Here is a 14,707-nt window from a genome sequence, read left to right on the forward strand (position 1 = left end):
AAACCAGAGGAAAGATATGGGGGTCTAATAAACCTGTCCCATCAAAATTCACCCCTCATTAGGTTGAGCCAAAAAAAAAAGTACAATGTAAAAATCTTTTTAAAACAAAAGAAAAGTAAAGCATGCAGAGAAATAATTAAGTGGTAATCTGTAAAGGCTTTTAAAGCATCTCCTATTGAGATATTTAGGTACCGCAGCTCAGTACCGTTTCACAGGGATACGCAATTTTACAGCATGACATTAGGTAAAATGTAAAACATGATGTAGATACCCAACAATTGGGTATTCTATTGCATTAACCATTCTGGCAAGTCCTGTGCTACACTTTTAAACACAGGTGGCCAGACCATTTTGCAATTTTTCCATTGCCTTTTTATTTTTCCCTTAGAAAATTTGAGTTTGTGAAAGACACATGCATAGAAACTCCCATTCATTCACAAACTGACACAGAGTAAAGTTTACTTTATTAGTGATGAATGAACAGAGTGATCGATATTGAGGGCACTGCTCACAAAAAAATATATATATTTTTTTTACCTTTTATTTTTACACTGTTCTTTAAAAAAAAAAAAATTGTGTCACTTTTATTCCTATTACAATGAGTGTAAACATCCCTTTTAATAGAAAACAAGCATGACAGGACCTCTTGAATATGAGATCTGGGGTCAAAAAGACCTATGATGTCATATTTACACTAAAATGCAATAATAAAAAAAAAAGTCTCTTTAAGAGCCATGGGTGGAAGTGACGTTTTGACGTTGCTTCCATCCTGCAATGGTATGGAGACGGGTGGGGCCCATCTTCCCCTCTCTCATCTCCATACCAAGCTAGGAAGCGGACGCGATCGCCTCCGCCGCTACCGACGGCTCCGGTAATCGGCGGAGGGCACCAGAGAGCGCCCCCTCTCCTGCGGCCAATAAAAGTGATCTTTCGGCGAATCCGCCGCAGAGATTATTTTTATCTGAAACCGGACCGCTCACTGAAGAAGAGGATACCGGGGTTATGGTAGCTAGCTGCTGCCATAACGATATCCCTCTTCAAAGTGAGCGGTCCGGAAGTGGTTAATAGCCGAGCCAGTTCTTAAAGGGGTTGTAAGTCCTCAGGGTTTTTTCACCTTAAAGCATTCTATGCATTAAGGTGAAAAACCTCTTGTACTGCAGCTGCCCCCCTTTTATTTACCTGAACCCGGTCTTTTCAGCGACGGGGACAAGCACACCAGCTCCAAATGGTGCCTCTGGTCCTCATTGGATAGATTGATAGCAGCAGGAGCTGCTGTCAATCAAATCCAATGACGTGAGAGCCAGGGGGTGGGGCCAGGTCCTGCTGTTTGTGTCAACGGACGCAGCAGCAGGACACAGGAGTGCACCCGCATGAGTGCCCCCAGGGAAAGTGCTTCTCCAGAAGGGCACTCGAGAAGAGAAGCCAGAAGCACCGTGGAGGGACCCCAGAAGAGGAGGATCAAGGGCCACTCTATGCAAAACCCTTGCACAGGAGGCAAGTATAACAAGTTTGTTAATTAAAAAGGGAAGAGGCTTTACAATCCCTTTGAAATGGAACTTCAGTAATTTTTTCATCTATTAAATGTTCTATCTGAAGTTAAAACGTCAAGGGCAGTAAAACTTTGTTTTTGTTTCAGTAAAATACCTTATAAGATAAGATTTATTGTCATTGTAGAATTTTTTTTACAATGAAATTACATTTCTACTCCACACATTATTCATACAGTCCACTTCCTGTTTCTTGTCTGGAAAGAAGCCTAGGCTTATGACATAATGCACAGCTCTCTGTCACGGTCATGAGAGTTTGCCAGGAAGAGAGAGGTGAGGAGGCATAAGAGGGCCAATGGGAGCTGCAGAGCTGGATGTGTGCTTCTGTGTAAATCCAGGAAGTGAACAGGCAGCAACTTCAGCTGCCCACAGTTAAAAATGATAGCAGCCAGACTCAGCGGAGGGAGATTTCTGCAGCATATTTGGCAAGTACAGAATCACAGTATATATAAAATATGCAAAGTGGTTGTAAGGAAGCCTCAGAATGGCAAAGATGTTTTTATTACAAATTATGTGAGCAGACTGCAGTTCCTCTTTAAAGGCTTAGTTCACCTTTACCAAAAATAATCTCAAGCAGATAAGGGGCGTCTGCTGTTAAAGGGGTTGTAAAGGTACGATTCTTTGCTTAAATAGCTTCCTTTACCTTAGTGCAGTCCTCCATCACTTACCTCATCCTTCCATTTTGCTTTTAAATGTCCTTATTTCTTCTGAGAAATCCTCATTTCCTGTTCTTCTGTCTGTAACTACACACAGTAATGCAAGGCTTTCTCCCTGGTGTGGAGTGTCGTGCTCGCCCCCTCCCTTGGACAACAGGAGAGTCAGGAAGCCCACTAACACACAGCTCCTTTCTCTATCTGCAACGTAGAAAGAGTCCCGACTCTCCTGTAGTCCAAGGGAGGGGGCAAGCACGACACTCCACACCAGGGAGAAAGCCTTGCATTACTGTGTGGAGTTACAGGCAGAAGAACAGGAAGTGAGGATTTCTCAGAAGAAATAAGGACATTAAAAAGCAAAATGGACCTTTACAACCCATTTAAGCTTTGACTAAATTTGATTAGTCCCCCTGCTAGATAGAGATATCTCTAATATATTTTTTGGAGTTCTAAGTGATTTTCGAACTAATAATAATACTGATTTTAACTTGTAAACAAGTGTCAGAAATAGGCTTGGTCCTTAAGTGGTTAACAAAAGGAGGACACGTCACTGCACATAACTAAATAAATTTGCTGCTTTATCAAAAAATTATTTTATAGTTAAAAAAAAAAAAAAAAAAATGACATAAATACACAATCACATACAAGTTAGACAGAATAAGCCACATAAGGAAAAAATACATTTTTAAATGTAAAAAAAAAAAAAAAGAAGTCTATGATCCTTTTTCGTATCAATTACAAATATACATTTCCAACATAAAATGACTACATATATATTTAACACACACAGAATATATATATATATATATATATATAAATATAAAATGTATGATGTTGAGTAATGACGAAACACGTCTGGATTGGACATAACGACTGCCAGTAGAGTAACGTCACTATGTTGATCGGAACTAGCGTGTACTAGGGAGTCAGGCGGAGTGAGCAGAGCCAGGTAGGAGACGCCGCTCTGGTATCTCACCGTTCCCGGATGTGGTTGGATGTCTAAATGATGTATTGTCTTTACTATAGTTCAACTTTGCAAATGCAATTCCAATAGGGGGCTTTGTTTTTATGGTGAACAAAAAGGTTATACGGAATTATGCTATTGTGGTCATTCCGTTTTTCTTTGCATGAGTATCAGCTTGAGATCCCCCCCCCCCAGCGTCTGTGAGATGAGAGTCCCATCTATTCATTAGCACACCAGTGATCATTTGAGGCTATTGTTTCAGCTCCATCTGGTAAGAGCAATTTCAACAGGGGTGGTTTCACATTCCCCTGCACTTTTCACGAGTGGTGGTGTTGGTAGATTACCACAAAATATGGACGGAATTGGTTTTTAATCAGCTGGGATCTTTGCCTGTGTTTTGATCACAGGAATTATTTTTGGACTTCTCCCATATATTCATATTTTCACTCATATTTTTATTCGTATTGCACTTAATTATTGTTGTATACACTTTTGCAGCGCTGCGCCTATAACATGTTTGGGTGTTCCAAGTAATTTTCTAGCAAAAAATAAAAAAAAATGATTTTGAGACCAACAAATGTCAGAAAAAAGGTTTATAGCTGGATTCAGGTACACGTGCCTAACGTTAGGCATGCGTAGCGTAAGTTAGAGAGGCAAGTGCTGTATTCACAAAGCACTTGCGTCCTAAGTTACGGCGGTGTAACGTAAATGTGCCGGCGTAAGCGCGCCTAATTCAAATTGTGAAGAGGTGGGCGTGTTTTATGTAAATAAAGCATGACCCCACGTAAATGACGTTTTGAACGAACGGCGCATGCGCCGTCCGTGGACGTATCCCAGTGCGCATGCTCCAAATTACGCCGCAAAGACTTATTGGTTTCGACGTGAACGTAAATTACGCCCAGCCCCATTCACATACGACTTACGCAAACAACGTAAAAATTTGACGCGGTTCCGACGTCCATACTTAGCATTGGCTGCGCCATCTTTTTGGTGGAATATCTTTAGGCCTGAAAACGCCATTATTATTCCAATGTTTAGACTTAAGCCTCGTACATACAATCGGATTTTTAGACAATAATTGTGTGATGACAGGCTGTTGGCCTGATCGTTTGTATGCTCCATCGGACAATTGTTGTCGGATTTTTCACAGACAAATGTTGGATGGTGTGCTTTAAAAATTTTGCGTAAACATTTGTCTGTTGTTGGATTTTCCAATTGTGTGTACACAAGTCCGTCAGGTAAAAGTCCAAAGTACAAACACGCATGCTCAGAAGCAATGCTCACCAAACACATTAGCAGAAGGTGCCCAAACGGTGGGGCTAAAGAGCTGAAAAACGACATAGAACGACACTACGTTCGTGTTTGTTGGCCGACAATTCTTTGCCGTTTGTATGCAAGACAAGTTCCTGGCCAACGCGCTTCGGACAAAAGTCCTGCGCTTTTTCCGATGAAAATCCAATCGTGTGTACGAGTCTTTAGTTCCACTGCTAAAATAAGGTTGTGATACTTGGCAGACTGCCTGTTTTTCTCTTCCTTTATTTTATGGCTGTCAGAATTCTCTGCATAAAAAGAATCAGAAAATACTTTGTCAAGATCGGGGGGAAACAACACGATAACGATTCTTGACAATTAATCGTGCAGCTCTAAAAATGTTTATATAATACACACACACACACACACACACACACACACACATATATATAATGTGCAAAGTGAAAATTTTAAATAAAATAAAAAATAAATAACTACTGCTTTTGAGGGAAAGGAGATGCTTTGAGAGAAGCTCACTTGTTCAAGGCTATGTTTTTACACATGTTGACTGTCTAGAATTCCACTGAAAACGTTTAATTCCAGCAGCATAGTCTACTACATCAGACATTATATCCTTCACAAAATCCTGAGAGGGTGCCTGATATATTTTTCTCACAACCAAGTCCTTTTTTGCTTTGCTGAAGCCACAATGATAACGTAATGTTTCCTCGGATTCCGCTTTGGGTTTACTAATCTCTGCTTGAAGACTACTGATATTTTTGTTGTGATCCATGGCAGCCAGTTGGGTTCTTGCCACCATGGCATCCAAATTAAAAAAACGTTTTGAATGATATTTGAGGACCATGCTATGAAATATTTCAACTTCTCCTGTGTGAAGAAATCCAGAAAAGTGCTCAAGGTACTTTAGGAGTCTTTGATCTTGAACTATAGAATTGAGATGATGTAGAGCTGCAGAACCAGGTGTTAACCACTCATAGACTCTTTCTTCTTCACCCGTTATTGGCGGATGTGAACATCGATGGTACAAAGTATTACCCGTCCATTCATGTACATTCGCAGAGTGATAACTTACAGAAAGCCATTTCTCTTTAAGGAGTGTAGGATTATTCTGACAAGTGCTTAATGCCCACCACAAATGGTTTTTGACCAAAGATACCCAGCTAGACAATTCTCTGCAAGTGCTTTTTTTACTAGCTGCATCAAGTTTTGCTTCAATAGATTTGGCCATATGCCATATGTCAAATTCATGCTTTATGCATGGATATTTCTGCCTAATAATTTTTCCAATGGAAACAGGTCTGTCAGTGGCAATAACTTTTACCTTTATGTGATCCCCTATAATTCGATCTAGGGCCTCAACGAAAGTCAGTGTTTCTAGTGTAACAGAAGAATGTCCAGGCTGAAGCTGATTTACCTGAAAATCTATTATGCAATTTGTTTCTGCATCAATTAAAGTATAAGTACAATATTTTGCGTCAAACCCTGGTGACTCACATTGTCCATCACCAATTAATGCAACAGCTTTGTGTCCTATTTTTTCAATGATCTTTTTGCGCCGAGAGGTCCAGTGATGTTGAATGGTTGGAAACAGATATTTTCTTTGATTATTGTAGTGTGTGGCTGCCGAAATCGCTAACATATCCAATACAGAAAAAAAATTCTGCATCTTGAAAAAATTAGATCCGCTACATAAGATTGCTGATGAAATTAACAAGTTGCCCACAGGTACCTGCCCTATAAAAGGTTGGCTATTCCACAATTTAAACTTGTGTTTGTTACTACACTCCGCATACACTACTAATGCTGACCCAACCATGTATTTTCTCAGCTCTATTATGATCCCAGTGCAGCATGGATCATGCAAACAATGAGAACTCATAAGTAGCTTGTCTAAACATTCTTCAAAGACTAAAAACTTTTTCTGTCTTGCCATGCTTGCACGTTCTTTATCTGGTGGCAAATATACAAAGGAAAGGTCTGGATCCACAGAATCAACATACAATTCTTCATCCCCAATTTCTTCAGATTTTACTTGTACTTTTTGGGAGGGATTACAAGAGGTGTCTTTGTCAATTATTTTATTTTGAGGTGTAATAGAACTATCCAAATGATATAATGTTTCATCATTTGCAGATAAATGTTCTTGTTTTAGTGTTAATCCAACAATGTCGATGTTTGGATCATGATGCATTCTGTACTTGTTGTCTTGTATGGCAGGTGGATCACTTGTGTGTTCTGGTAACATATTTTTACTAAAAGAGGATTGTAAAATATCCTCACTGGATGGTGCCAAATTTTCAATCTTCAAAAAAATTGTTTCCTTTACTGGAAGTAAAGTTAGTGGAGGCAATTCAACAAGAGAACACTGTGTACCAATAGAAAATGTTGGCTCTGCACACTGTATGCCTCGATTTATTTTCTTTATTTTGGAATTTCTAGGGATTGTTAGACCATGTGGACAAATTTTACAGTGCTTTCTTGTTTGAGGCTGGGTATGTGATAGAGGAATATCTAAACTGTGTTCAGTATTAAAATAGATGCTTTCACTTGTTGAATCCAAGATGCAGTCTACAAACTGGCTCTCTTCAAGATTACAGTTAGTGATTTGTGATGAAGAACCTTGTAAACAATCACTTTTCTCAGAACTTATTTCCATATCAGTTACATTTCTTCCAGAGCTACTTTCTGAGGTATTAGTTGTAGATTCTGACGTTTGGTAACCATCTGTTCTGAGACGTTTATGATAATTGTGCTCAACTTCAGCTCCGCTAAATCGTAAGCTTGTATTTGAGGACTCACTAATATTTTCCAAATTTAAGGAAGGGTAAGCTGTATTCTTCAGAAACTTTTGTGGACCCCTGATATTATAATCCGTTTCTTTGAAATGACGAGAGCAAATTCTGAATCTGCCCTTTTGTGATGTTGCAATCCTTTCTAAAAGATATTCAAATTCTTGTCCTTGAATGTTAAGTTTCTCAAGCCATATACCTATACGATCACGATTTCGGGGAAAGACGTGTAAAATTTCTTTGTCTGATCTCCATGAAATGGAACACGATTTAACAAAACAACTTGGCATTCTGAAAAAAATAAAAAATGAAGTTAACAGGATAGTCACTTTTTGAACCACTATTGGAAAAAGAGTGCATTAATAGCTAAGCAGGTAACCTATGTTATAAACAAGAAAAAAAAAAAAAACGTTTTAAATGCTAGTATATATCTAGGCTATAAAACAAATAAAAAATAGGATTTTTTGTACTCACAGACGATGCTGGGCCGGGGGACCTGTACTGTAATGCTTACACAGACTATGGTTCCACAAAGTGCCTCTGAGCAGCCACATTCAGCTGCACAGGACATCATTGTGAGTAAAGCTCAGGATTGCCGATTGTCTAGATTAGACTATTGTTTCTAATATAAAAGGCACCCCCACTGCCTGTCCCCCCTACCCCCAGCCCTAAACACTTACCAGATTCCTCTCACTATTCCTGCAATGTCATGTCTGAAGCACAGTTTCTTCTCTTCCTGGTCTCACAGGAGACACAGGCAGCAGAGGGAGCCATAGGCTCCTGATATTGTCAGCCAAACTCCTGTGATAAGGAAGCTGGGCCATCCATGGCTTACTGGCACTGAGAGAGTCTATGTATGCCCACAGCCTGGCTTGGAAGCACATACAAACAAGTACCCCCCTTACCACACCACTAACTGAAGGGGGCACTGACAGCAGGGAGAAGTGGACAATGCTGGCAAGGGAATCCAGAGAAGCAACACAACCACAAACCTGAGTCCCATAAAGTCCTCTCAGGGAGTTGAGGAATCAGTACTCAGGCTCCGAATGTCTTTCAATCATTCATACAAAATGTAAACGAACATAGGCCGTGGGCAACCCGAAACATCCAAGTGCATTCATCTTTACATGCTACAGGGTAATAACAGAATAATAGAGCTTAAACGTTTTGCCGGGTGGCCTTAGTCATAGCATAATACTAACTGGACCCTAAAGTGATTGTAAAGTCTCTTTTTTTCCCTATTGACCACTTTATACGACGGCACTTTGAAGAGGAATATTGTTGTTATGGCAGCAGCTAGCTGCCATAACACTGGTAACCTCTTTTTCAGCAGACGGTTGGTTTTCAGATAAAAGTGGTCTCAGTGGCAGTTTCGACCTAAGATCACTTTTATCGGGGGCAGGAGAGGGCCCCCCCTCTCCCATTGGGTGCCCTCCGCCGCCGATCGCGTCCTCTGCCCTCTGTGGTATGGAGCCGAGTGAGGGGAAGTTGGCCCCCACCTGGTCTGGAGGCCAACTTCCCCTCACCATTGCAGGGCAGATGTGAAGTCAAAACGTCACTATCGCACATAGTTTAAAAAGGGAAAAACATTTTTTTTCAAACCACTTTTTTTTTATTATTATTATTATTGCATTTTAGTGTAAAAATTAGATCTGAGGTCTTTTTGACCCCAGATGTTATATTTAAGAGTTCCTGTCATGTTTTTTTTCTATTACAAGGGATGTTTATATGTGTATAAGGATAACTTACGTGTATTTTTTTTTTAACGTTGCATATGGAGATTTTTAAGGATAAATGTTTGTCACCAGTGGGCGCACTTTTGAAGTGCAACATGTTGGGTATCAATTTACCAAGTAATTTTCTAGCAAAAAAAAAAGATGCTTTAAACTTGTAAACAAGTTTGAAAAATAGGCCCGGTCTTAAAGTGGTTAAAATAACAAACATGTTATACTTACCTGCCCTGTGTAGTGGTTTTGCACAGGGCAGCCCCAGATCCTCCTCTTCTTGGGCTCCTGGCCCATCCCTCCTGTTGAGTGTTCCCACAGTAAGCAGCTTTCTATAGGGGAACCCAAGCTGCAGATGCCATTCAGACACAGAGCTGTGGTTCGGCCCTGCCTGCTCGCTCTCCTGATAGGCCAAGTTTGATTGACAGCAGCTGCGCCGTTACTGTGTCTCAGCCAATCATACCCGGTCCCGGCCCCTTACCACGTGTTCAGCTGTCAGCCAACGTCAGCTGATCACCTGATGTAAACAAAGTTCGGTAATCGCCAACTCTCGTGTAAGGGACATTAGTCCCCAGTGGAAGAGGCACATCAGCCTCATTAGTGCCCACCAGTAAAGTGCAACCTATTAGTGCCCATCACTGTCACCCATCAATGTCCACCAGTTGTGCCAGTCAGTGCCCATCACTGCCACCTATCAGTGTCAATTCTCAGTGCCACCCATTAGCGTACATCAATGAAGGAGAAAAATTACCCGTTTGCAAAATTTTATAACAAAATATAAAACGGTTTTGTCTTTTTTTTTTTTTTCTTTTTTAATAAAAACCTCAGAGGTGATCAAATACCACCAAAAGAAAGCTCTATTTGTGGGGGGTGGGGGGGCAATGATAAAATTGAATTTGGGTATAGTGTTGTATGACTGCGCGATTGTCATTCAGAGCGTGAGAGCACTGAAAGCTGAAAATTAGTCTGGTCAGGAGGGGGGTTTAAGTGCCCAGTAAGCAAGTGGTTAAGGATCACAATCACATGAAGACATTTATCATCACATAGTTTGTTTGGATCCTTTTTAAATCATAACAGAAATAACCCAAATGGCCCTGATAAAAAGTTTACATACCCTGGAATGTTTGGCCTTGGTACAGACACAAAAGGTGGCACACACAGGTTAAAATAGCAATTATCCACATGCCGACCAGCACGACGATATACGTCGGCACAATGGCACGGCTGGGCAAATGGGCGTCCCCTTTAAATTGCAGCATTGTGGGCGCATGCGAGAGCAATCATTTTAGTGCAAGACTTCCTCTATAACTCTAAACAGGTGACCAATAAACACTTTTAAAAAACCTCACCGATTGTCACCAATCCATGATTTTAAAGTGTGACGTGTTAGGTAGGTATCTATTTACCCTTGCGTCACATCATATTTCCCATTATATGAATAAAATCGGGGTAACGTGTTATGTTTATTCATTAAGCACTTCCCACCCGGCCTATAAAGTGGGGGCACGCAGCGCGGCATGTCACTCTGACATGCCACATCTCTGATCGTGATAAGGAGCCTCTGTCATAGGCTTCTTACCATGTGATCAGCTGTGACCAATCACAGCTGATCATCGCGTGAACCAGGAAGTGATAGTAAACAGCATTCCTGGGTTTGCGCTGACAGGGAGAGCCGATCGGCAGCTCCCCCTGTCGGGGGCTCTGTGCTGATAATCATCACAATGAGTATCAGCACAGACCCCTCAGATGTGTCAATCAGTGTCCACATAATAAAACGACTGCCAGTGCCCATCAGAGCCCACCACAGTACCAATCAGTATCACGTGTTTATCAGTACCGCATCAGTGCCCATCAATTCTACATACAGTGCCGCCTCATCAGTGAAGGGGAAAACAAAACTGTATGACAGAAACTATGAAAAACTTTTTTTTTTTTTCCCAAAACGTTTTTAGTTTGTTTAGCAAAAAATACAAATTGCAGAGGCGATAAAATACCACCAAAAGAAAGCTCTATTTGTATGAAATAAATGATAAATTTCGTTTGGGTGCAATGTTACATGACCACGCAATTGTCATTCAAAGTGCGACAGCGCTGAAAGCCAAAAATTGTCCTGGGCAGGAAGGGCAAAATTGCCTGGTATTGAAGTGGTTAACCGCTTAACGACCGCGCATGTATATGTACGTCCACAGAATGGCACGTACAGGCATATGGGCGTACATGTACGTCCCTGCCTTACCGCGGGTCGGGGGTCCGATCGGGAACCCCCCGGTACACGCGGCGGTCGGAAATTGTCGGGGAGCGATCCGGGATGAGGGCGCGGCCCCCTCGCGATCGCCCCCCGGAGCTGAAGAACGGGGAGAGCCGTATGTAAACATGGCTTCCCCGTGCTTCACTGTGGCGGCAGAATCGATCGTGTGATCCCTTTTATAGGGAGACTCGATCGATGACGTCAGACCTACAGCCACACACACTAGGTGAAACATAACTCCTTCAGCGCCCCCTTGTGGTTAACTCCCAAACTGCAACTGTCATTTTCACAATAAAGAATGCAATTTAAATGCATTTTTTGCTGTGAAAATGACAATGGTCCCAAAAATGTGTCAAAATTGTGTCAAAATTGTCCGAAGTGTCCGCCATAATGTCGCAGTCACGAAAAAAAAAAAAAAAATCGCTGATCGCCGCCATTAGTAGTAAAAAAAAAATAAAGAATAGAAATGCAATAAAACTATCCCCTATTTTGTAAACACTATACATTTTGCGCAAACCAATCGATAAACGCTTATTGCGATTTTTTTTACCAAAAATAGGTAGAAGAATACGTATCGGCCTAAACGGAGGGAAAAAAAATGTATATATGTTTTTGGGGGATATTTATTATAGCAAAAAGTAAAAAATATTGTTTTTTTTTCAAAATTGTCGCTCTATTTTTGTTTATAGCGCAAAAAAAAAAAAACGCAGAGGTGATCAAATACCACCAAAAGTAACAGCTATTTGTGGGGAAAAAAAGGACGCAAATTTTGTTTGGGAGCCACGTCGCACAACCGCGCAATTGTCTGTTAAAGCGACACAGTGCCGAATCGCAAAACCTGGCCTGGGCATTTAGCTACCTAAAGGTACGGGGCTTAAAGCGGAGGTTCACCCAAAAATCAACTTTCTGCCATTAGATCCAGCATACTGCTGACATCTGCAGTATGCTGGTTTTTTTTTGTACTTATCGTTTTATCAGCCGTTGTTATCCGGCTCCGAGCGGGGATTTCTGCGGGGAATAGGCGTTCCTAAGCCAAGCGGATTTGATTGACGGGCTGCTAAAGCGCGTCACGCCTTCCGAAAATACCCAAAGTGACACTCGGGTGTTTACGGCGCTATACGACGCCTGCCGTGTAGAGCTGACTGCGCAGGCGCCGTAAACACCCGAGTGTCACTTCGGGTATTTTCGGAAGGCGTGACGGGCTTTAGCAGCCCGTCAATCAACTCCGCTTGGCTTAGGAACGCCTATTCCCGGAAGGAATCCCCGCTCGGAGCCGGATAACAACAGCTGATAAAACGATAAGTACAAAAAAAAAAAAAAAAACAGCATACTGCAGATGTCAGCAGTATGCTGGATCTAATGGCAGAAAGTTATATTTTTGGGTGACCTTCGGTTAAAGTGTATTTTTTTTTTTTTAAAACAAAATTGCACCTGAAAGACTGCTGCACAAATACTGTGACAAAAAAATACAGTTTTTTATACTTCCAGAAGGTGCCTGGTCAGCAAGCGGTTTTACCTGTGATAAATTGTGTTTAATAAACAGCTGTGTAACATAAAGCCAACCCCTATTTTATTATCCCAGGTCTCTGCTTTCAGAATATATATATATATATATATATATATATATATATATATATATATATATATATATATATATATATATATTAGTGCTGTCAAACGATTAAAATTTTTAATCGCGATTAATCGCATTAATGTCATAGTTAACTCACGATTAATCGCTCTAATTTATGACGAATTTCCCCACAAATATCGCACAATTCTGCAAGTGATTATAATTTATTATCGCTGTTTTCTAGCTGATCTAAAACCATTTTTGACATAAAGGGACACTTTTGGACAATCTACAGTTTTTCAGGCAGAAAGAACAGTTTTTATTTTATAAAAGAACATGTAGGGCACTGGGCAGACCACTAGGGACAAGGGGGGTGTGTATTTTTTACATACAGTACTGTAATCTATAAGATTACAGTATACTGTATGCATTGTGTTTGTTTACTTTTTTAAATTTGGCGCCGTTCTCCGCTCCCGTGCGTCGTAACGTCGCAGGGAACGGAGCTCGGCGTCACACAGGCACTGTGAATCGAGCGAGGACCCGCCGAGCGAGGAGGACCCGCCAAGCAAGGAGGAACCGCCAAGCAAGGAGGACCCGCTCGATCACACAGCGGGGTGGCATCGCTGGATCCAGGGACAAGGTGAGTAACTTGTCTGTGAATCCAGCGAAAAGGTAAGCCGCGCCGCGCCGCTGCACACTCTGCAAGTCCACCCCGAGGGCTCCTGCGTTAATCGCGCGACAAAAATATTGACGGCGTTAACATGGGTTTGCGTTAACGCCGTTAATATCGCGTTTAACGCACAGCCCTAATATATATATATATATATATATATATATATATATATATATATATATATATATATATATATATAAAGCTGATTGTATCGTGTATAAGACAGCAATGTATAAATGTACACAAAGCAGAGCTGGGCTGATACAGGGACCCGAGGGAAGAGGACTGAGCAGAGCGAGCCTTCCTCACATGGACATGGAGAACTCTGACTGGATATCGTATGGAGACTACAGAGAACCACTGAGCACAGCACAACCTCACCTCACAGCATAACCGAACACCGCGCCAACCAAAGCCACTGACCGGTGCACTAGCACAGTCTCCTCCTCCGTGCATACTGCGCATGTCCGGATACAGGCACATCCAATCAAAAGTCAGTGATGTGGAGTGGGGGAGCAGCCGAATGAGCATGGACTAAAAAAAAATAACCCGACAATTGCCGATGTTCCATCAGATTTGGCGACCCGTCAGAATTAGTAACGGAGGTGACGTTTGTCGTCGCCATCTTGCTACACCCCGCACTCTACCACAGTAAAGATACACTGAGAAGGGGCAAGCGGACATCTTGTTACACCCACCCGAGTTTTGCATTTAAGACTTATTTTTAACAGTAAAGTGAGTTGATATAGTGAAATATAGTACCTTCAACTCCATGTATATGTTTACATGTTGAATTTTAAAAGAAGCAAACTTCTGTACAATGCAAAACTCCGATGGGTGTAACATAAGGTGTTTTAAAATGATTTTTAAAATGAAATCCGGGGACATATTTTTTCTTTACTAGTAATGGCGGCAATCAGCGACTCTCTGCCCGTCGCCGTCACCGCCCGCCTCACAGCCTCTCAAGTCTCACTCTTCGGGCCCCCGGCTACTACTGGATGGGGAGCGGAGGAAGATTACTCCGCCAGGGAAGGCAAGGAGATAGGCAGGTGGCTGGCCAGGATTTGAGCCAAAGCAGAAGAACATGCAAGCGAAGCTGAAGAAATATTCCCTCCGCTCTGACCAGCACATGATCATCAGAAAGGGGCACAGATCATGGGAAAAATACAACCCGCCTATGCTAGTAGGCAAGGCGGAGCGGCGGTGTGTAATTCTAATTTTTTTTTTTTAATTCTGCACTGACTGAAATTGTCCCTGCCCCTTA

General features: G+C 41.6%; 1 protein-coding gene across 1 annotated transcript; it reads right to left on the bottom strand.

Moving 5' to 3' along the window:
* Positions 1-4,916: 4,916 nt before the first annotated feature.
* On the bottom strand, positions 4,917-13,941 carry LOC120917781. Its single transcript, XM_040329324.1, has 2 exons — positions 13,825-13,941; positions 4,917-7,516 (listed from the first exon to the last, which is right to left on the bottom strand). Exon 2 carries the CDS (start codon positions 7,513-7,515, stop codon positions 4,963-4,965), a length of 2,553 nt encoding a protein of 850 aa, XP_040185258.1. The 5' UTR covers position 7,516; positions 13,825-13,941; the 3' UTR covers positions 4,917-4,962.
* Positions 13,942-14,707: the final 766 nt, after the last annotated feature.

This window comes from Rana temporaria, chromosome 1, assembly GCF_905171775.1.
Source record: "Rana temporaria chromosome 1, aRanTem1.1, whole genome shotgun sequence".
NCBI classification, from domain to species: Eukaryota; Metazoa; Chordata; class Amphibia; order Anura; family Ranidae; genus Rana; species Rana temporaria.

Coding starts and splice junctions, on each gene's coding strand:
- LOC120917781 (XM_040329324.1), bottom strand. CDS start 7,515: ATGCCAAGTTGTTTTGTTAAATCGTGTTCCATTTCATGGAGATCAGAC.